The following is a 24249-nucleotide window of genomic DNA, read 5'->3' on the forward strand; positions in this document are numbered from 1 at the left end:
ACATTGATCAGGCCGGCACGGACGTTTAAAATGGAACATTGAAAGTAACATTGGCACTGGCTTCAGATTTATCTCAAATACAAAGACTGACTCCTTGAATCAGAAATAAAGTGAAGGTTTGGGGATTGCTGTTGTGAATATTCAGTTTGTTTTAATCTAATTCTCTTTAACTGCAGCTGATGTTTCTCTGAATGGAACATCGGAGAATCAGCAACAGGAGGCGGAGACTGATCAGGATCAGGATCGTGACCAACGTGATGACCCTGAGAGAGGACCTTGTCCCAATGGCTGGTTTTATTTTAATTATTTCTCCTCCTGTTACCAGTTTGTCCCTGACACACAGACTTGGATAGAAGCTGAGGTAAGTCCCTGGAGTCTCCATTTTAAGTTATTGTGTTTGTTCCTCAGTGTTTCTAAATGTGACAGGACACAGAGAATGAAAGAACCTTCTTGCAGCGTCTTTGGTCAGGCCTGAGGCTGTGGACTCTCTCGGAATTAGGAGCTCCTGCAAGCGCTGGCTGCCTGCCGAAGGGAGGGATGAGACGTCTGACCGCAGTTGTGGGTAGGAGAGGTGGGCAGACTGACCTGCCTCACACCCTCTGGCGGCTCGTCCTCCAAAAAGCTGAGATAGGAGAAGGCCACACAGACTTTATAAAATTAACTTTCAGTATATGAACCTTTTGGTTTGCAAAAGACAAACTTTAAAGGGATGAGATGGAATTAATGGGGAAATATCACTGAGAGGAATCTGTCGATGGAAATTGGAACTGATTGAAAGCTGCACGAATGGAGAGTATGGAAGATAAATATATCCTCCCAAAAATAACGAAAGTCCCCGGAATGAGGCAACGGGACAATAAAATGGGAAGAAAGATCATCAAACGGTGCAGGACTGCAGGGAAAAGGGGCTCTGGGAGGAGAGGAATTTCCTCCAACAGATTAAATGGTAGAGATGAGGACAGCAAAAGATGTGAAGAATAACAACATTCTACCAGTGTTCCCCACAGTGAGAATAGATTCAAGGTGCTGCCAAAACACACAGTGCCTGGAAATGTCACTCTTGCTTCCTGTCACACAATTCCTGTCACACTTCAATTTCCTGTTTATTACACTGAGCAGTGATTGGGCAGGCGGCCGGGGTCCAGCTCCTGGCCGTAGTGTTTTAAATTTCAAATCGTGACTCCCATCTGTAGCAGCTTTCTACACTTGACGCGGATTACTGGGCCTAGGACTCTGAGCCAGTGGGGACCGGGGCAGGGGGTGGTGGTGGCATGGAATGAGTGGGGGCTGTTAGCTGCAGCACACAGCAAGAGACAACAAGCCCAGAGGGAGGCGACTGACCGGCAACTACTCCATTCGGCTGCTCGATCTTGCGGTATTAATGATGCTGAGATACGCTCTGAGGTACAGTCAACAGCAGCTTTATTTATTTAGTTAAAACACAGGCCTCCTTGCCTCACCTCCACAGGGTACCAGCCGCCCCGCGGTGCCTCAGCCAAGTCCTCCTTCGCGTGCTGGTCTGGACAGCGATTGTCGGCAGGGTATTCAGCTGTGAGAGTCTTCACACAGAGCCTCGATCCTGTCCTCATTTGACATTCCACAAAGCAGGGGGGCAGTGATCAGGAGCAGGAACCCTGGCTGATTTCCCCTCTAACTCAGTGCAATTGTACCAACCTTCCCCCATAGCTGAGATTAGCTGCCTCTGCACAGACCAGGGCTTAAACCAGAGACCTCCCTGGTCTGTATGGCTCAGTGGCACCCTTATATTGTCCCATCACGTGGGGCTGGGTGCTTTTAAAAAGCAACCCCCTAGTTACCATCTCACTTGGGTGTTTGTGTGTCTTTGTAACCAACAATAGAAACTTGTAAAATAACTTTAGTTCTCTAGGAGGATCAGAGTGATAGGAGCCATTAATACTGACAGTGTGAATGGGCCCACTAATGCCCAGCCCTCAGGGTCATGTACTGCAATATTTCACTACTAAAATCGGCTCAGAATCAATATAAATGGATACATTACATTTTAGACTGCATCTTCTAAAAGCAGTACTGTTAAACTGTACGTCTCATGCCATTGGGAGACTGACTGGGCACAGGAAGGACTAAGGTATGCAGTACGATAATATAAGCTACATGTGCACGACCCCCACATGTGGGAGCAGCTGTGGTCCAGTTATAGAAAGGTGACATTCCCCTTCTCGACTAAAAAAAAGTTGATCAACACTTGTCGCACGTAAATTGACTTTGATTTTTGTTTGCGTCTGTCTGAGGGACTTAAACCTCATAATAGCTCACCAATGAAGTGTGAAATGGTCACAGACCAATTCAGAGGGAACGCAAAATGTATTTTTAAAAAAAAGCAAGGAAAGAATAAGAAACATTTTAAATTCATGTCCAAGAATGAGGTTTGCAAACGTTTTCCCCCTGCAGTGAGTTAAGCGAATACTCTCTTCTGTTCAAAGTAGGCCTCCAGTCGGTACAGGGCGTAATCCTGAAACACAGAGACTTCACTTCAACACCTCTGTACAGCAAGTTCTCTATAAAAGCACCACCCTCTGTGGCCCTGAACCGTACAGACTGGGAGGGTGGGATTAGCTGCCCCTAATGGAGGCGGAGGATACTAACCATTGTAGCACTCGAGGATCGAGCTTTCACCCCTAGCCTGGCCAGAAGTAGCCGATCTCAGCTGGTGCAGCAACGGCAGAATTGGCCTCAGACTCCCTGGGATGATGAACACAAAGAAATGAGCCCGGGCTCCAGGGACCCCACTGGAAAGTATTTCAGTTCTACGTACGCAGTAAGGATGGATGAAGCACTCGGGAATAGGGGGCTCTGGGAGTAGAGGAATTTACTAAAACAGATTAGCAACTTCGAGAGGAGGAAGCTGGGAAAATAACACTATCAAAATAAAATTAAAGTTCCATTACTGCCCGACTGCAGGAAGTAGAAGAGGGGATAGAACCTAATGGGGTAGATTTGGACTGTGAGCGGGTTCTGGGCGCCCGATAGTCCCGCAGGGAGGCCTGGTCCACTTGGAGGGCCAGTCAGCAGGAACAGGAGCTCCCTGGTTCAGCCCTGCTGCATCTGGGATGGAAGGTGGAGGGAGATCAGTGATCTGGGTGGGACAGATCCAGTGCTCCGGGTGGGACAGATCCAGTGCTCCTCCCGGCCCCACTAAAATAAGTTAGTGTAACCTGCGGGTTCCTCTTGGGCCTCACTGCCAGCTGATACCGTACAGGGCCTGCACTGCACCTGCTCCACTCAGTACCGTCCTAAAAAGGGATGTACATCACAGGACCCCGATTTATACATTACACAGACTTACCACCCAATTCAGGCGGTGATCTGGATCGCAAGCGGGAACGGGGCAAAAAGCTGCCCCCCACCCACCGTTTTAGGGGTATGACCATCTGGTGTCTGCCCATCGGCCCCAATAAACATCTACCCTAATGTGTGGGACAAGTGCTGGGGCAGTCACACCTTTTCACCAGTAGATGGTGCTCTCTGCATTGGTTATAGAGTGAGAGAGAGAGAGAGAGAAAAGAGAGAGAGAGAAAAGAGAGAGAGAGAAAAGAGAGAGAGAGAAAAGAGAGAGAGAGAAAAGAGAGAGAGAGAGAAAAGAGAGAGAGAGAAAAGAGAGAGAGAGAAAAGAGAGAGAGAGAAAAGAGAGAGAGAGAAAAGAGAGAGAGAGAAAAGAGAGAGAGAGAAAAGAGAGAGAGAGAAAAGAGAGAGAGAGAAAAGAGAGAGAGAGAAAAGAGAGAGAGAGAAAAGAGAGGAGAGGAGGGAGAGAGAAAAAGAGAGGAGGAGAGAGAGAAAAAGAAAAAGGAGAGAAAGAGAGGAAGAGAAGAGGAGAGAAAGAAAAAGAGGAGAGAAAGAAAGAGGAGAGGAGAGAAAAAGAGGAAAAAAAGCCCACACACGCAGAGAGGGGGGCCGGAAAAAAAAGACACACACACGGAAACTCACCAAGTATCCGAACTCGATGGTAGAAATCTTGGCCTGTAGAATCGCCCAGAGTGCCCACAGGTAGTGAGAGGCCAGGGCAAACCTTAAACAAAATAATGAGTTAGCACCCTAACCAAAAATAACATTTGTAGCTTGTCAGCGCAGTTTTACTCCCACAATTACATGTGTTTTGCTACAGTGTGGATATGGAAAGTGAGAGAGAAAAGGCCAGAGGTGGGAGTGCACCAGTTATCAGACAACAAACTGTTCCGTGTGTCCTGTTCGGGTGGGAGAGTTAACACATCCGTTTTGTTCAGCTGTTACCGGGCCCACTGAACACCCCTAGTTCTAGTGTGTGAAGTTTGTCCTCATCAGGTTGTCAGTGGTGGGAAATAGAAAGACTTCCCACCGAGGCACCCTGCCACCAACCTCCATGGTTCGACACCATGCTGCGGGGCAGTGGGATTAGTTTGATTGCTCTAGTAAAGTGCTGGCGCGGGCACGGTGGGCTAACTGGCCTCATGTGCTGCAAGCTTCTATCATTCAAACAGCACCTTCCGAGGGCAGGCACAGCAGGGGTTAGATACAGAGCAAAACTCTGCCTACTTTACCCCAATGTGCCATAGCCCAAACTCACACAAGCAGCCCCTACTACCCCCAGTGTGGCACCTTTCCAGCAGCCCACACCAGCCATTCTCTGGGCTAAGAGTGACAATTTGGAGCCAGTTATTGGTGGTTTTGTGCCATGGATCAATGCCCAGCGGGAATTGGACTGACATTGCCCAGGCTCAGAGAGGACCCTTACAGGCAGCAGAGCAGAGACATCTTTAACCCTGGGTCTGGGTTAGATTTGAATCCAGGTCCCAGAGGTCACTGGCTGACCCACGGTGCGACACAGTTCCCACTCTGATTTCTAGCCATTTTTGCTTTTCCATCAGATTATTCTACGTTTATACTCGATTTACTGCCAGCGCCTCTCGCCATTACAACTCCCGGTGAAAACCCCCACACACTTCAGTGCTCCCACCTGTTGATCTCAATGATCATCTCCTCTTCAATCTTCGTTTGGTCCTCATGCACCGAGTCTCCCTTATTGCCCGAGTACTCAGACAGGTAATGTCGGATAAAGTGAAGCTGTGGAGAAGTAGGATAGTCAAAAGGCATTTTTTTGTGAAGCAAGAAGCTTTCAAACTGCATTTGTTGTTCATAAGAAAATTTAGAGGGGACAGTCCACCGAACTTTTTTTTTTATTTGTTCACGGGATGTGGGCATCACTGGCGAGGCCGGCATTTATTGCCCATCCCTAATTGCCCTTGAGAAGGTGGTGGTGAGCCGCCTTCTTGAACCGCTACAGTCCGTGTGGTGAAGGTTCTCCCAGAGTGCTGTCAGGAAGGGAGTTCCAGGATTTTGACCCAGTGACAATGAAGGAACGACGATATATTTCCAAGTCGGGATGGTGAGTGACTTGGAGGGGAACTGACAAATCAAATGATTTAAATCTTAAATGTAGTTCTCAACCAGTGTTTAAATTTCGATTAATTTGATGAGGTGTTGTCTCCCGACATTTAAAGCAATTGCACACTGCTGTTAAGATAATGATTCCTGTGTGTGAGCCATGGCTCAGTGGTTTCACTCAAGCCTCCGAGTCAGAAGGTCGTGGGTTCATGTCCCATGCCAGAGACTTGAACCCATAATCTAGGCTGACACTCCCAGTGCAGCACTGAGGGAGTGTTGCATTGTCGGAGGTGCTGCCTTTCAAATCAGGTGAATGTAAAAGATCCCATGGCACTATTTTGAAGAAGAGCAGGGGAGCTCCCCAGTGTCCTGGCCAATATTTATCCCTCAACAAACATCAGTGAAACACAGATTATCTGGTCATTATCACATTGAGGTTTGTGAATGTTTACATTGGCTTTGGGACGTCCTGAGGTCATAAAAGGCGCGATAGAAATGTGAGTCTCTTTCTCTTGTAGTAGGTCGGACAGTGGACAGACTAAACAGTAAGAATTAGTGACTGCCTCTTCCCTTACTGCATCAATGTATTTCCACAAAGAATAAGCATAGTGTGCTTATAGAATTTAAACAATTGGTGCAAGAGTGAATCTGCCTCAAGAACATGAGAAATAGGAGCAGGAGTAGGCCATTCAGCCCCTCGAGCCTGCTCCACCATTCAATCAGATCAGGGCTGATCTTCAACCTCAACTCCACTTTCCCGCCCGATCCCCGTATCCCTTGATTCCCCGAGAGTCCAAGAATAATTTGACAGCCAGCCCAAGAATTCCAGGTCAGTGACACTACTCTACGGGTAGAATCTAAACAGCAGGTTATCACAGAATGACCAGCTCACTCAAAAAGGAGTTGGAGCCCTAGAACAGGGACATCATTTTGCTAGGGATTCTGCAATAGTTAGCTGAAAATGAAGTAGAAATTCAGCAGTCAGAGACAGGCCTGCAATACAGGAGCACCGAGGATCTAAACAAGAGCTCGCTTAAAAGGAAACTAAGCTGATTAAAAGATCCATCAGAGGGTGGCACAGGATGTCACACAACAAGATTAGAGGGGAGACAATCGGATGATACAACTGGTCCAAGAAGCCTGAGGGGGAAGAGGTCTCACTTCAAACAAGCCCGGGATATTCACCATCCGTCTGAATAAACAGCTGGAGAGGAGGAGGCCCCTTCACCGGGGCAGGAATAATCTCCCTCAAACACAGGATGTAACTGGTAGTAAACTCCTCAGCCTGGGATCGAGTCACAACACACACACCCAATGAGGGGGACGGTCCGGGGGCAATGCTCAGAGACTGTAACTTCCCTGCGGGGGGGGCCTACCTGCTGCTGACGGTTGGGGTATTTCTCCAGACTGCCTTTGAAGAACGGCCACTGGTCGTACGTGTAGTCATACATCCACTCACAGAAATGGTTCCCGATATCAAATCCCCTGCGATCACGCAAAGTCAGAGCATCAGCAGCGCTTTAAATACCTGCTCACTCCCTCCCCCAAACCCCAAAAGCAATCCATAAATCCATCCAACTGCGCCCCGCCACCATTTAACTGCACCCCCGCCATTGTTAAGTAAAAGGAAAACTAAACGTTAAGCTCCCAGTTACGAGCTGTTACTCCTGCAGGATATTGTGTTTGAGGTCAGGACCAGTCCTGCCTGTGGTGAATAGCCTGTCCAGGAGAGGGAGACCAGTCATTTGCAGGCTGAGATTCATCCCACTTGGCTCTAGGTAACATCGTAGATTGAAGCCTTAACGTGTTGGGCGGTCCCAGTTGAAAGGTGATCTGTGCTGGTGGGCTGCGAGTGGTTTTACCTGGTCATAACCCAGCAATGCCCGAGCGCACACGTTGGGATCCCCAAACCTTGGCTCTCCTGATCTGTATACAAGCTCTCTGGACCTGTGCAAGAGGGACATGTCCCTACAGGGAGTGTGTGCGCACTCCGCATCAGGCAAACAGAAACTGCTCTTGCAGCTCGGTTTGGACACTTCTGCTTATTGACTGGTTTCCACATGTATCAGACCTCCAACTCAAACCCTGGGAACGGCCGTTACCTGTAGTTATAGCTGCTGTACTCAAAATCGATCAGCATCAGTTTGTCTGTGGACGAGGGATCTTTGCCCGCCAAATAGAGGATGTTTCCTGGAAGAGAAAGAGTCACTCATCAATAACTCGAGGGGAGGGAGGAGGGACGGAGAAGGAAACACAGCGATTGACTTACAGCACAATAGTACAGTGCAAAGGTCCTGACCCAGTCAGGGTCGGGGGGAACCTCAAGGCCTCCACGGAGGACCACGATCCTAACCAGACAGTGGCCTACCCCGACCAGGAGCACAGGACCCGACAGGACTCAAACACTCTCGGTGGAGACACTGGCTGGTATTTTTGGGGCGAGACGTATGGGACAAAATTTCAATGAGCCAAGAAGGATCAGTGCTTTAGTTAAACTGAGATCCCGTCTGCCTGTTCTGGTGGCTGAACAGAGTCCGGAAAGGTAATGTGACACTAGCCTCAGCTGGTGGCTCTCCTGATCTGTATACAAGCTCTCTGGACCTGTGGCAAGAGCCCCATAATCTCGGCCGACACTCCATCTGTCTGCTCTACCAATGCAGAAAGAGCAGGGAGTTCTCCCAGTGTCCGAGCCAATATTCCTCCCTTACACCAACTCCCAGAGCAAGCACGTCACATCGTCTAATCCTTGTTTCTGGGATCGTGCTGCACACATTACCTGTATAATAGGGACTGAACTTCACTGTGCGACAGGCTTAGACGCGTTTTGATAAATTTGTTATTTCAACACAAGCATTAAGGCTGGCAACGCCGATGTTGCTAGATCATAAATTAGATGCAGATGGGGGAAGGAGAATTCATCCCTCCCAGCTCAACCATCCCGACAACCAGATTTACCATCACAACAATTTCCAGGGGCCGACTCGTGGGGTTAGAAGGTCTCAAAGTAGCAGCATAAACCTAGCACGGGATAGCACGCGTTAAACAGGAGGGACGGGCGGCAGGCAGTCGGGGAGGGGACCGAAGGCACGGTCAACAAGGAGATTTGGAGGGGTGTCTGGAAGGAGGGAGGGATCTGGGCAAGTAGCTGCAGAGGGCAGAGCACAGTAGCTATAAGCACGGCCCTTGTAGTGGAGCAGAGGGAGCGAGTGGTGAGTCCGTCTGGTGTTGAGAGTTGGAGGTGCTGCAGGGTCATGAGGCAGGATGAGTTCACCAAGGGCGGTGCCACGGAGGGAGATCAGAAATCAAAGATGGGAATTTTGAAATCATATCATTGGTGCCCAGATGGTGCAGTGGATCAAACACTGGCCATTCTCCTGGGGGCCTGGCTTCAAATCAATGGCACAAACCTCTCCTAGTTCATTTTTATTGGTGTCACAAGAAAATGTGGATGTGACAGGACCTCTGGGACCCCGGGGGGGGTGGAGTGGAAAAAAAGGGTGCAGACAGCAACAACTTGCATTTATATAGCACCTTTAACGTAGTAAAACGTCACAAGGCGCTTCACAGGAGCGTAATCAAAAAAAAGTGTGACACCAAGCCACATAGGGAGCTGTTAGGACAGGTGACCAAAGGCCTGGCCAAAGAGGCAGGTTTTTTTTTAAAGAAACGTCGCAAAAGGAGAGAGAGGCGGAGTGTCAGAGGTTTAGGGAGGGAATTCCCGAGCTTAGGGCCTAGGCAGCTGAAGGCACGGCCGCCAATGGTGGAGCGATGGAAATTAGGGATGGACAAGAGGCCGGAATTGGAGGAGCGCAGCGATCTTGGAGGGTTATAGGAGGTTACAGAGATAGGGAGGGGTGAGACAATGGCGAGATTTGGAAACGAGGATGAGAATTTTAAAAATCAAGGTGTTGCCAGACCGGGAGCCAATGTAGATCAGTGAGTAGAGGGACACATTAGATGCAAGGTTTATAGTTGAGACTTTATAGTGTGGAGAGTTTGTATTGCACAAGTCTGTAGTAAATCTGGGACACAAATCCCCCCGAATATGGCCGTTGCAAGGGCAGATTACAGGAATGGTAGATTTTGGGTCACATGGGGACAAGGAAGTGCTGATCAGCTGAAAGGAAACTAACAAAGACCCAAGGGACTCGAATCAGGTCAACAAGTAAAGCTCCTCAGCACGGGGGGGTCTCAAGGCTAAAAATGGTTTTAGGTAAATTTCTCCCTCTTCCTTTCTTTCGATTGTGAACAGGAAATACTTTTCAGGACATGATGCTGCTTTAGTTCCCCACTCACACACTTGTGCTGTGTGTTTTTTTTTTAAAAAATAGTGGGAAAATTAATTTAAACTTGAACACTATACGTGTGTGGAGAAAGTGTGTTGGGGGTTTAGGAGAGGCCACGCAACGGATTTTAAAATTCCGGGTCGGCCGTATGGCCCAAGAGCACCTCCTCCATGCACTCTGCACACTGCCAACGAGCACAGTATTTAAATACTGTTCAATGGTCTACGTTGAAGAATATGGACCAGTGGCAGGAGATGGAGAGCTAGAAGCAGGTACAATGATTCAGTGGCAACTTACTGCACATCTCAACCTTCGAGTAAAACAGATCCCAACTTCTTAAACTCATGTCCCCTTGCATCCGAACCCTTCACAGGTAGTGACCAAAGCTAAAATCGATTACAGCATTCACAAAGGTACCACACAAGTCATTTAACGAAGAATATAAAAGGAGATGGGGAGAAACCAGGACAATGGAACAGTGCAGGGCTTGGGGTTTAATCCTGCAGGTTACAGGAGGAGGAGGGAGGCTCACACTCGCTCCATCCATTGCTGCAGTGTTTGGAGATGGGCCGCAGCCCAGAGCAAGGCCTCTCCCACCTCAAACACTACAGGTGACATGAAACAGGATTCTGTCCAAGTCCACAGTACAGTTACTTTAGTACAAAATAAAAAACAATTTAACTTGTATTTATATGGTACTCAGGATGAAGCACTTTTGAAGTTTAGTCACCTGTTTAGTGTCTCGCACAGGACTACGTCCCAGCTCACGCCCTTTGCTCTTTGAACTCTGATCTTGCTCCATCGGTGGTGTGGTCTTCAACCACCCTCCCGAAACCACACTGCCTCGTTCCATCTCTCGCTCTTTTTAAAAGCCTCCTTAAGTCCGCTCCGATGGGGCATGCATTCAGTCTTTCTCCTCCCCCACACCCGACCCAGCTCTCGTTTGGCATCAAATCTCCTCCCCTCCCCCATAGGACATCGGTACATTTAGACATGATACAAGGGGAAGCGAATTGTCCTGCGCAAACACTGGCAGAGAATAGAGACTCTTTGGTAGAGGTATCTTGTGTGGGTACTGCCTGAACCCACTGCAGGCAGTGGCCACAGAAATCTGTTGCTCACCTCTGCCAGCTCTGTTAAGAACCCGTGTCAGTTAAAGCAAAGCCCGGAAGGTGTATTTATTCTACAGCTCCGTACCTTCCTGAACGTCATTGTGGCAGAAAACCACAGGAGATGGAGTGGCTTCCAGCAGTGACCTGAAAAAGAGAAAACAGCGAGTTGGGAAAGGAAGCTGATCCCAGGAGAAGGCGGTGGGTGAGGCACAGTAATGGAGAAAAAGGTACTTCAGAAACAGTGTAATCTAATATCTTTCTCTTCCTTCCCTCCCCAACACACATACCAAAGCCCCTGCCAATTACCTGGGCACACTGTACCTGTACATTATCCAACAGTAAGTGGTGACCCAGCACTGTCTTACCTCAAGCTTGCCAGCTCAGCTGGCAGGTTGAAACTCTTCAGCTTGTTAAACTTTTTCACGTGCGTCTCCCTGATGAACGATAGCCCCATTATCTGCTTGAGATACCTTCACAGCAGAGGAGAGAGATGATCTTCATTAAATCTATTTTAGATCAGCTCTAATAAGAAGATTGCACCTTCACTGACTGAGGGCCCATTTGGACACCACTTACCCCAAATGACCCTTTTCAGGAACACATCAAGTCAGGTCGGATTTATAAAGTCAAAGCCTTTTCTCAAATCTAAAGAAGAAATGGTACAGTTTGCTGCTACAACATTTAAAGGCAAAGCACACAGCTGCTCATAGATTGGTCTTCAAAGAGAGGAAAGATTGGGGGAAGACAGCAACAAACACTGGTAAGCGGGGTATTTATCTACAATAGTTAGACTGTAGATGGGGCGAGAGATTAGACTGTGGAATGGCAGGTTTGGGGGGTGGGGTTGCCATCTGTATAAATGTTTCTTGGTGGGTGGGGGCATCTGCGAAATGCTGAGATGGGTCATCGGGACAGCGCAGGCCAATCAGGGACAGGGCGGGCCAGTAGAGAGTCAGTCGCACAATCAGGAGATCCAACGGTGGGCACGGGGGGGGCCGGTCTCAGGACATCAGTCAGTTCAAAGTGCAGCAGAGGTTAACAGGGGGAAGCAGTCCGGGGATCGTCAGCCTGAGGTTAGGGAGGGCCAGTTGGAAAATGCAGCAGAGCCATGATTCAGCTTTTGTCGATCAGAACAATTAGGCGAGAGTAGAGTTCAGAAATTATTTTGCGGGAAGATGGCCAGCAGAGCTCAGGACAAAACAAACATTTCACTTTATTCAGCAAGATCCCGAGGTCTCCATCGACTTCTAGCAAATACACGGGCGAGCACCACCTGGGGGTGAATTTTAGCAGCTGCAGCAAACGCTCAAATAAACAGATTTAACTGCAGTTCACGTGTCATTGGGAGAGTCCCACTTACCAGGTCACAATGTCACATTCACAGCTACAATACCATTCGAGTGTTGTGACCACTCATTTTTTAATACATGACAGACGATCTCCCACCATGTTGCACACAGGGAATCAAACCCCAAGTACACTTTTCAGGTAGAGTGGGATTAGAAGGCGGGGAGATAATGTGAACCAAGGTTTTTTGGGGGGGGGTGGGGGAGTGGGTGTGGTGGTGGAGAGAGAAAGTGAGTGAGAGGAATGGGGGGGGGGGGGGGGTGGGGGGCAGGGGGCAGGGGTTTGCCTCTTTTGACTGACTGGTCGGTGAATCAGCAACAGGGGCAGAAACTCAGTTAGTACTGGAGGCATAAAGGGGAAGGGGAGGAGGAATGTTTCACAGAAGGTTATTAGAATATGGGATCCATTCCACGAGGGGCTGTTGAGAGCTGAGTCAGTCAGTGTTTAAGGGAATTATAGAAACACTTGAAGGGAAACTAGTAAAGGGTTTGGGGAAAGAGCAGTCAAATGGGATTGGAGTAGAGGGCTCTGGTGTAGCGTTAGCACCAGCTCTGGCTGGGCTCAATGGCCTCCTTCTATGCAGAGATTTTTACGATTAGAGGAGTTTTTGATGGAGTCAATTAGTGAGGGAGCCAGAAGAAACGTGTCTTATAGTCAGAAAGTCATGGGTACAAGTCCCACTCCAATGACTTGGGCACATAATCTAGGCCAACACGTCGGTGCTGTACTGAGGGAGTGCTGCACTGTCAGAGGTGCCGACCTTCGGTTAAGATGTTAAACCAAGGCCCCTTCAGCCCTCTTAGGTGGATGTAAAAGATCGCACGGCATTATTCGAAGAGTAGGGGAGCTCTCTCCGGTGTCCTGGGGCCAATATTTATTCCTCAACCAACATCACTAACAGATTATCTGATCATTTATCTCATTGCTGTTTGTGGGATCTTGCTGTGTGCAAAATGATGCCATGTTTCCAACATTACAACAGTGACTACTCTGCAAAAGTACTTCATTGGCTGTAAAGTGCTTTGAGATGCCCTGAGGTCATGAAAGGTGCTGTAGAAATACAAGTTTATTCTTTCTTTACTATTTATTTATAAAACACAATCTGGCACAACCAAACTCCACTGCCAACTGACAGCCTGGGCCAGCTCAATGGCATTGCCACAACAAGGCATAAGGTGCATACACATTCCTACTTCTTTCCTTGCTCAGTTTCTTCCCATCTCTACTGAAGGCAGTGATACTTGGGTACGTTTCCATGGCGTCCGTCACCCACCCACATGCCCGTTCTACAGTGTTGATTGGGAGCCTTGGCCGGCTATTCAAACAAAGGACCTCACAGCAGAGAATAACCTGGTCTGCACCAGATGTTCTCGTGTACACATCTTCCAGTGGGGATCACTGGACAGTGATTAGAAGCAGGAACATTAACCGATTTTCACTCATCCTGAACCCAATGGCACGTAAACCAATTGTAGCCCCCTTACCCCTTGGCGGAGATCAGCTGACTCGGCACAAACTGGGGTTTAAACCTGTCATCTGCCTGCTCTTTAGCTTAGTCCAATGAGCACCTGAGCCATAATGAACCGTCACAAGTTTGGATTTTCACGGGAGAATGCAGAGAGCGTGCAGGCAGGACAGCGTATTTGGGACACAAGGGGGAAGGAGAGAGTAAAGTTCAGAGGAGCATCGATCATAGCGAGATGAAGAATGAGGAGTTCACACATTCCGATAAATAGGCTGAGTTAGCTGAAGTATATTGCAGAACTAATATGGAGTGATACTGTTTGACTTTGCAATGCCCTTTCACAGCCTGACCAACTGCCTTTGTCTATCACCCAGCGTAGGGACTATTAAACCCATCGGTGCCTCTCTGCTATGGTAGCCTGTGGATTTGGACTCTGCTTTTGCCTGCAGTTCTGGCCCCCTCTCTCTGTTTCGGGTCAGTCAGTCAGTATTTACACCAGTCTGTTTAAAAAACCTCCAGACGATTTGCTATTTTGTCCCTTCCCATTCGCTCACACACTGACTGGCTGTGCATTTCCAACAGTTCCAACCATCACAACAGCAGGGTGATGAAGTCAGTGTCACAGTCAGAAGCACAAGGTGCAGTGCTTAGCCTTACGAAAAGCGAGAGAGGGAATGAACCCTTTGGTGACTGCTGGAGGACGGAGCATTTCAACAACCCGTCCTTGATCTTCACCCCACCCCACCCCACATGACGCAGTTTCTCGCCGCTGTACCTGTCCATGGTCTCAAACAGCCACTTTGGTTCCTTGTTGAAGGGCATGACCATTCCATGGAATCGAGACATCTTCACAGCGATCTCCGCGGAAAAATCCGGAAACCCCAACTCTTCCGTTAGCAGTCGGCGGCTCTGGTGACACGAGTTAAACATTTACAGTCTTTTCATCTGTCCTTAAAAAAAACTTCACTCCACAACATAACACCTTGACATTCCTCTGGAATATTTGGGTATAAATGCTTAATATGCTCATGAAATTCATTTAAAATATAAAAAACCCAACAACTTCACTATAATAGCAGACAAGAGGGAAACTCTGGGCACCCCTCAGGGCTGCTCATACAATGAAGTATAATGAAGCACAATTTATGTAGGAAAATTCAGGAGCCACTCTGCACAAGATCCCACCGATAGCGGGGAGATGAACAACGGTTAATTTGTTTCAGGTGGGTGGAGGGCCTTTATTAACTAGGACGCTGGGATAACTCCATTTTTTCCACTAGTTCAGGAGGAAATTTAAATCCCCACAGAATCTTTAACGTGCTCCAGAACCAATGGAAGCAGCAGACGGGGTCTCGGTTTAACGTCTCAACCAAAGGACGGTGCTTCCAGACAGTGCAGCACTCCCTCGCCACTGTACCGAGGAGTCTGTCTCGATCCCATGTCCATGTCCAGGAGCAGGGTTTGAACCTACAAACGTCTGAGGCGCAAGAATGCTACTGACTGCCAAAAATAACAGAATTTCGTCTAATGCACTAAGTTTTCGTACATCAATATCCCACAGTAGAATTCAAATTCTAATACTTTACTGATCTGATATCCTGAGCCTGTTTTAAAATAAAGATGCCTCACATTGTAGGGCTGCAGGTCTCCAAACAGCTGGGTTGCTTTAGGGCCACCACCACTGTATAATCTATTAGAAATATGACAATCGTCTCCCCGTGGCTTGGTGGGTAAATGCAGGACGTGACACAGGGAAGGTGGATGTCGGCCTTTTCTGTTCCTTTGTGATGGAGGCTCCCACAGCACTGTGGGAGAACCGTCACCACACGGACTTCAGCGGTTCAAGGCGGCTCACCACCACCTTCTCAAGGGCAATAAATGCCGGCCTCGCCAGCGACGCCCGCAGCCCATGAACGAATTTTTTTAAAAATGGGGTCAGAAGCTCAGCTTGGAGTTAAATAAGGCACTCTGGATCAGCCCGAGACCATGGCTGGGGAGGGGGATGGAACTGGTGGGCAAGGGGACTGAGCTTATGGCGAGGATCAAAGATGATGGCCTCAATTTTCCCAAAATATAGTTGAAGGAAATTGCAGTGCATCAGAGGCTGGATGTTGGACAAGCAGTCTGACAGCAGAGGCACAGTGGAGAGGGGTGGTGAAGAGGGGTGGAGCAGGGTGTCGTCAGAGTACATGTGCAATCTGGCAGGAGGGAAGGAGGCATGGGGAGGGGAGAAAAAAAGGAGAGAGAGAAAGAACAAACAAACTGGGGGGGGGGGGGGTGGGGGGTATGGCAGAGATCCAGGGGGTGGGGGGCAGAGCCACCCAGGGTGGGGAGGAATCCGCTAGGCTCCCTCTCCTAATTGCCGTCCAATGACTGAAAAGTGAACCAGTGTGAACGTCAGTTGAGGATGAGACTGGGCTTGACTGCAATGAATTCCTCCACCGTTGATCAGCCTGCTGAATCTCGTTACCTAGGGACACTTTTACATGGAACTAGAGAATTTACAGCACAGAAACAGGCCATTCGGCCCATCTGGTCTATGCTGGTGTTTATGCTCCACACAAGCCTCCTCCCACCCTACTTCATCTCACCCTATCAACATATCCTGCTACTCCTTTCTCCCTCATGCACTTATCTAGCTTCCCCTTAAATGCATCAGTACACTTGATCAGGGTACCAGAGGGCTATAGCCCACATGGATCTATAGCCCAGCAACAGTCTGTGTCTTCAGGAAAGGAGGAGAAAACAGGATTATGGGATGGTTAAAGGAGTTCAGCAAACAGAAATGAAGATGCTGTCCGCATGATAAAATGCACGACAAACCTCTCCTGTCTGCGGAGTGAGAAGAGACAGCTGTTACCGTCTGTAACATCACTCACAAGTGACAATGATTTACATCATGTTGTGAAGAAATTAACTTGGACACAGAGAGGGTGTCCTGTGGAGGATAAGACACTAAAAGATGGGAGTGACACAGGAGCGAGTAAACTGCCATTCCCTTACCCTTACTTTCCACTGTGAACATTTTACAAGGCGGGATACCCAGCACAGGAACAGGCTGGTTCCATTCGCCATGATGCGGAGCTCCCAATCCCGGCTGTGCTGCAAGGTGCCAGATGGATAATACGAGAGATGCAATCTCCCACCAGCCACCATCGAGAATGGAGAGGGGAGCAGACTAGCCCCACTTGTGGGAGGAGCAAGAGAAAAAAAATGGGCAGGCTGCAAAAAGCAACACTGAATAAATTCCATTTTTGGCCACTTAGTGCATCAGTAGCATCCACTAACCCCAATGCCAGTCACAATCACAGTCACCAAGCCCAGTGCAAGCCATCAGTTTGCCCCCAGCCCATTGCACCAAGCCCAATGCAAGCCATCAGTTTGCCCCCAGCCCATTGCACCAATCCCAATGCAAGCCATCAGTTTGCCAAGGCATCTGATGTGCAAGGACATTCCCACAAGAGGGTTGATGATTGGGACCTGATGTTACACGTTTGTTGAGAAATAGTCGCGAAGCAACTCGAGAGACTACGTCCAATAAATGGCAGAGGAGAGAAACAAGTTCATACTGGAATGTACTGCTCCAGACGTCCCTGTGGAAACACTCCATATAATCTTGGTCCCAAGGCACGTTCTGCCAAAACAGCAAACATAACACTCTCCAAAACCAGAGAATCCACACCCTGCAAAGGACAAAAACAAGTTAAGTTTACGGTCACACCAGTCGCATAAATCACACCTGATACAATAACCACTTCAAAATAAATTCAGGTAATGGCCTTTCAAAACTAAGCGATATTCACCCTGGGTAAAAGATTGTCAATTTTAGCCACATCTAGTCTGAGCTGGGCAGAGTGTAGGGGAGTTACATTCTGCTTCAGCAGTCCTGGGCTCCGGAAAGGGAAACAAAAATCAGCCAGGACTCCCGTTCCCAATCACTATCAGTGATTGTACCGAAAAATACACATGGATGGACATCAGACGAGAACTGGGCTCCACTGTGAGTGAGGCCTCTGTTTGCAGAGCCCTTCAACAAGAAGAATGAAGAACGGTCATGTGGAGCCCCGTGGGCAACTGTGCCCCAACAGGGGCCCGCTGTGCGAGGAGTGCCTGGGGAAGCTGGAATAAAGTGAGCCTGATCCGCAATTGGACAGTGTCCAGGAGTCTAAAGCTACAGTCTCCTCACTGTTACAAACATAATTCTCAATTGGACACATTCTCCAGCAATGACGAGAGAACAAATGGATTCTTCACTAATGCAGCATATCTTGCAAAGGATTTCTGCTCAGACTGGGATTATCCCCAGACAAAAAAAAACCTTGCACTTTTATGCTCATGGTAAGGAATCAGAGTTGGGGAATTAATATTTTCCCAATAGTCATCCAGTCTGCCCAAACACTCCTCGGGCAGGTACAGCACGGGTTAGGTACAGAGTAAAACTCCAAGCAATCAGCAAAAGTGGTTTTTATTCAATGTTAGCTATTCTAGCTGAAAGAAACGATGGGAGATGTGCTGTTTCCCTGGAGGTGTAGGACCAAATTGAAAACCGCAGCGACTGACAACCAGCAGGCCAAACCCAACCTCAGTCTTAAAGGGGAGCTGCTTTCCCCCCTCTCTCAAACACAAAATTGGAACGTCAATTCAAAATGGCTACAACAGAACAGGAGGACCAGTTAGCTGTGGAATAGCTAGCGTGAACGTATGTTTACAGCTGGAGCATATTATGGGTGCATCTATTATTTTTAATTGTAACGGGGGGAGTTGGGTTTGGCTTGATGGGAAAGGGGAGGTAGCAGAGGCAGCTGAACACAAGGGGCATGATTTTTTTTAAACTCGGAGCTGGGTACCCCACACATCCACAGATATTCACGTGGGGAACCCGGAAGCGAATTGAGTGTGTCTCAATCTGCGATCGCAACTCATTTGAAGGTGAATATTTCAGCTCCCAGGTTTCCCATGCGCCAGGCAGCCAGATTGATGGTTTGTCAGCAGTGAAAGGAGCTGCAAATCGGGGGGGGCGGGGGGGGGGCAGGAGGGAGAGCGAGCGCATTGCAAAAAACCGAAGGGGGGGGGGGGGGGGGGACAACATTGGGGGTCCAGCCAGCAACGAAGATTGGGGGGTGGGTGGTGTATGGTCCAGCTAGCATCGGAGATCAGGGGCGATGGGAAACCCGCACAGGTAAAGGTAAATTCATTTAAGTTTTCCAATACACAAAATATTAAGTACCTCAAGAGGCATATTGCCCTTTTAAGTATCGGCCCGCTGGCTTTAAGTGGGGGCAGGACTTCCTGGTGTCTGATGTGCACACGCATACGAACCTGCCTGAGTTAAACCCAGAAGTGGGGGAGTTGGAGCCGGGATGCGGTCCCGCTCCAAAAAGTTATTTTAACCTCCCACCCACCCCCAAGCCACTCGTTCGAGGGGGTTAAAATCACCCCCAAAGTCTATGCCTTGGTGACAAAAAAAAAATCCATGAGCTTCTCGCACTTGTTGGAGGCGAGTGAAACAGAAAAGATGGGAGAGTGTAGGAAATTGGCTGATCTGACTCTGAAAACTGTATTCTGTTCATCCATGTAATGAATATAAAAAAGCCAATTTGTTGGTTTGCAGTTGTGTTGTGTCTCAATAGAGAGTGATTTCCAGTCCACCTCCTGTAAAGAAAGCAGATTGTGCGTGGCAGCGCTGTGTGATATTAGTCACCAGTGTACACAGTTCTGTGTTTATAATCCCCAGGTTGTGCAATTGTTTAACGAGAAATTGGACAGTAAAAGGGAGATTCTGGATCATAGGGGACATTAGGTCTGCTTATTAGGAGTGACTGACGATACTTGTGCATCATCTAGAAACAGGCACTCCCACGAACTCCAAGCGAGATGGCCAATTGTCCAGTGTTGTGCCGTAGCTTTGAGCTTAGTCAAGGTGGGGTTGAGACTGCCCCAACTCAACTCAGTTAGGACCCTTCCCAGCCAGAAAACAGGAGACTCTCATTGCAGCCTGGTGCTATAGGTTCAGGTGCTGCTGTGAGGGGCTGCCTCTCAAACCAGTAGCCAGAAATAAGTTGGGACTGCCAAAAAAAAGTGAAAGTTAAACCCTGCTCCACAAGTGTTCAGTTCTGCAGCGTCAGCAGGCTCATATTCCTTTCCCAAGCCCTGAACTTTAGCCCAGATTGAAATTACAACACAAACTGTAAATATTACAAGTTTGCAAATCTAGGGTATAAAAATAAACAAAATAATTTGCCGCTGCTCTCGGGTAGTGGAAAGATAGCCGAGATATCCATTCTTCAGCCCTTTTGGACGAGGTGGACTTGTACAGGGTCTAATTCAGCGGTGGTGTCTCCACAGTCAAGCAGTTTGCAGACACTCTCCATCTAGGGCTTGGGCGAGGTCCCAGAGAGAGAGGAGAGTGGCTGTGGAACCATATCCCAGCAATTCGAGGAAAAAAAAAAGAGAATTGGGTATTCTTTAAAAGTAAGAACGACATTTGTAATGGAATAAATGTCAAGAAAGATCAACAGAGTTTAAAAGCTGCACGGGCGTTTTAAAAAGCTTGGGGTTTTTAATCCCGAATCAGTCAGCAGCTCTTACCTGTAGGATGGCTCCATAAACACGCAGCAGAACCTGGCGAGGTTCATCCCCCACACTCAGGACATGGTCCGGCAGTGAGCACAGGTACAGCAGGTTACTGAGGCCACCACTATATGGAGAGAGAGAGAGAGAGAGAGAGAGAGAACACACACGAGAGAGAGAGAGAGAGAGAGAGAACACACACGAGAGAGAGAGAGAGAGAGAGAGAGAGAACACACACGAGAGAGAGAGAGAGAGAGAGAGAGAGAACACACACGAGAGAGAGAGAGAGAGAGAGAGAGAGAACACACACGAGAGAGAGAGAGAGAGAGAGAGAGAACACACACGAGAGAGAGAGAGAGAGAGAGAGAGAACACACACGAGAGAGAGAGAGAGAGAGAGAGAGAACACACACGAGAGAGAGAGAGAGAGAGAGAGAGAGAACACACACGAGAGAGAGAGAGAGAGAGAGAGAGAACACACACGAGAGAGAGAGAGAGAGAGAGAGAGAGAACACACACGAGAGAGAGAGAGAGAGAGAGAGAGAGAACACACACGAGAGAGAGAGAGAGAGAGAGAGAACACACACGAGAGAGAGAGAGAGAGAGAGAGAACACACACGAGAGAGAGAGAGAGAGAGAGAGAGAGAACACACACGAGAGAGAGAGAGCGAGAGAACACACACGAGAGAGAGAGAGAGAGAACACACACGAGAGAGAGAGAGAGAGAGAGAACACACACGAGAGAGAGAGAGAGAGAGAGAACACACACGAGAGAGAGAGAGAGAGAACACACACGAGAGAGAGAGAGAGAGAACACACACGAGAGAGAGAGAACACACACGAGAGAGAGAGAGAGAGAGAGAGAGAACACACACGAGAGAGAGAGAGAGAGAGAGAGAGAACACACACGAGAGAGAGAGAGAGAGAGAGAGAACACACACGAGAGAGAGAGAGCGAGAGAACACACACGAGAGAGAGAGAGAGAGAACACACACGAGAGAGAGAGAGAGAGAGAGAACACACACGAGAGAGAGAGAACACACACGAGAGAGAGAGAGAGAGAGAGAACACACACGAGAGAGAGAGAGAGAGAGAGAACACACGAGAGAGAGAACACACGAGAGAGAGAGAGAGAGAGAGAGAGAGAACACACGAGAGAGAGAGAGAGAGAGAGAGAACACAAGAGAGAGAGAGAGAGAGAGAGAGAACACACGAGAGAGAGAGAGAGAGAGAGAGAACACACGAGAGAGAGAGAGAGAGAGAACACACGAGAGAGAGAGAGGAGAGAGAACACACGAGAGAGAGAGAGAGAGAGAACACACGAGAGAGAGAGAGAGAGAGAACACACGAGAGAGAGAGAGAGAGAGAACACACGAGAGAGAGAGAGAGAGAGAGAACACACACGAGAGAGAGAGAGAGAGAGAGAACACACACGAGAGAGAGAGAGAGAGAACACACACGAGAGAGAGAGAGAGAGAGAGAGAGAACACACACGAGAGAGAGAGAGAGAGAGAGAGAGAGAACACACACGAGAGAGAGAGAGCGAGAGAGAACACACACGAGAGAGAGAGAGCGAGAGAACACACACGAGAGAGAGAGAGAGAGAGAGAACACACACGAGAGAGAGAGAACACACACGAGAGAGAGAGAACACACACGAGAGAGAGAGAGAGAGAGAGAACACACACGAGAGAGAGAGAGAGAGAGAGAACACACGAGAGAGAGAACACACGAGAGAGAGAGAGAGAGAGAGAGAGAACACACGAGAGAGAGAGAGAGAGAGAGAGAACACACGAGAGAGAGAGAGAGAGAGAGAGAGAACACACGAGAGAGAGAGAGAGAGAGAGAGAACACACGAGAGAGAGAGAGAGAGAGAACACACGAGAGAGAGAGAGAGAGAGAACACACGAGAGAGAGAGAGAGAGAGAACACACGAGAGAGAGAGAGAGAGAGAACACACGAGAGAGAGAGAGAGAGAGAGAACACACACGAGAGAGAGAGAGAGAGAGAGAACACACACGAGAGAGAGAGAGAGAGAACACACACGAGAGAGAGAGAGAGAGAACACACACGAGAGAGAGAGAACACACACGAGAGAGAGAGAACACACACGAGAGAGAGAGAGAGAGAACACACACGAGAGAGAGAGAGAGAGAACACACACGAGAGAGAGAGAACACACACGAGAGAGAGAGAGAGAGAGAGAGAGAACACACACGAGAGAGAGAGAGAGAGAGAGAGAGAACACACACACGAGAGAGAGAGAGAGAGAGAGAGAACACACACGAGAGAGAGAGAGCGAGAGAACACACACGAGAGAGAGAGAGAGAGAACACACACGAGAGAGAGAGAGAGAGAGAGAGAACACACACGAGAGAGAGAGAGAGAGAGAGAACACACACGAGAGAGAGAGAGAGAGAGAGAACACACGAGAGAGAGAACACACGAGAGAGAGAGAGAGAGAGAGAGAGAGAACACACGAGAGAGAGAGAAGAGAGAGAGAGAGAACACACGAGAGAGAGAGAGAGAGAGAGAGAGAACAACACGAGAGAGAGAGAGAGAGAGAGAGAGAGAACACACGAGAGAGAGAGAGAGAGAGAACACACGAGAGAGAGAGAGAGAGAGAACACACGAGAGAGAGAGAGAGAGAGAACACACGAGAGAGAGAGAGAGACGAGAACACACGAGAGAGAGAGAGAGAGAGAACACACGAGAGAGAGAGAGAGAGAGAACACACGAGAGAGAGAGAGAGAGAGAACACACGAGAGAGAGAGAGAGAACACACGAGAGAGAGAGAGAGAACACACGAGAGAGAGAGAGAGAACACACGAGAGAGAGAGAGAGAACACACGAGAGAGAGAGAGAGAACACACGAGAGAGAGAGAGAGAACACACGAGAGAGAGAGAGAGAACACACGAGAGAGAGAGAGAGAACACACGAGAGAGAGAGAGAGAGAACACACGAGAGAGAGAGAGAGAACACACGAGAGAGAGAGAGAGAACACACGAAGAGAGAGAGAGAGGAACACACGAGACGAGAGAGAGAGAGAACACACGAGAGAGAGAGAAACACCGAGAGAGAGAGAGAACACACGACGAGAGAGAGAGAACACACACGAGAGAGAGAGAGAACACACACGGCGAGAGAGGAAAGAGAGGAGAGAGGAACACACGAAGAGAGAGAGAGAGAGAGAGAAGTTAGCCCATCTTGGCAGTTTTCAGAAGCTTCCCCATCATTTCACTTTTCACACTTTGTATGCAGCAGCCAATTTATTGGCCCAAACACATTGCAATAAATGCCTACACCTGTCCGATGGCTCCATCGTTAAGCACATCAGCCAGTGTCCAACTGAGCTTATATAAACCAAAAGGTCCTAAATTCAATCCCAGCTCTTTGTTGAGTTAGCTAATCTCTGCTGGGATGGCAAGTGGAGGGTTACCATTGGCGTTATTATCCCAGGGCTAGTGGGGAAGAGGCAAGTCAGCCATGGTTCCTGCTCCCAACCACTATCCTGGAGAATGTGGGGGGGGGAGGAGGAGGAGAGGGTGGTGTGAATGGCTGGTGGCATCAGCTGTGATGCTCTCTGTGGTCAAATTGCCTGCAGATACTGACTGTCCATGAAAGTACTGGCATTTAGGTGGTGTAGCAGAGAGCTGGTGCTGTCCAAGGCCTGTACCCCAGCATGAACCTGTAGCTTTATCCTCATGTCTCACAGAGGCAAAGGTTAGAAAAACACTAAGTGATTAGAATGTGGAATTCTCTGCCACAAACAATTGTTGAAGCACAAACTCTTTTAAAAGACGACAATTACATAGTTGCTCGAAAAAGGAATATTCAGGGTGTGGGATTACATCAGCTAGAGACTTGTGTAGAAAAACACGAGTACAGTCTCGACAGGCCAAAGGACCCGTTTCTATGCTTCCACAACACCAAGCTTTTTTTGTCCTCTTTGAATAACTGTTATTTGTAGTCAGGATGTGCCAAATCCCTGATTGGTGCCAAGCCTCAAGTTTGGCAACGAAGGTATTGATTTATGCCGAACACAGGAAACTGATGTCAGACTTGAAGGTAA

The 24249-nt window shown here is 48.5% G+C and overlaps 1 protein-coding gene across 1 annotated transcript in view; it reads right to left on the reverse strand.

Moving 5' to 3' along the window:
• Positions 1 to 1405: 1405 nt before the first annotated feature.
• Positions 1406 to 24249, reverse strand: part of chkb (choline kinase beta) — a 37331-nt gene continuing 14487 nt past the window's right edge. The window contains exons 2-11 of the mRNA XM_068005268.1: positions 20196 to 20304; positions 17177 to 17290; positions 14383 to 14516; positions 11161 to 11265; positions 10881 to 10939; positions 7500 to 7587; positions 6774 to 6882; positions 4970 to 5076; positions 3964 to 4045; positions 1406 to 2491 (exon numbers count right to left, since the gene is read on the reverse strand). Coding sequence (XP_067861369.1) covers positions 2435 to 2491; positions 3964 to 4045; positions 4970 to 5076; positions 6774 to 6882; positions 7500 to 7587; positions 10881 to 10939; positions 11161 to 11265; positions 14383 to 14516; positions 17177 to 17290; positions 20196 to 20304 — 964 coding nt within the window. The 3' untranslated portion in view covers positions 1406 to 2434. The remainder of the gene's footprint in view (positions 2492 to 3963; positions 4046 to 4969; positions 5077 to 6773; positions 6883 to 7499; positions 7588 to 10880; positions 10940 to 11160; positions 11266 to 14382; positions 14517 to 17176; positions 17291 to 20195; positions 20305 to 24249) is intronic.

The sequence above is a fragment of the Heptranchias perlo genome, chromosome 24, assembly GCF_035084215.1.
Source record: "Heptranchias perlo isolate sHepPer1 chromosome 24, sHepPer1.hap1, whole genome shotgun sequence".
NCBI classification, from domain to species: domain Eukaryota; kingdom Metazoa; phylum Chordata; class Chondrichthyes; order Hexanchiformes; family Hexanchidae; genus Heptranchias; species Heptranchias perlo.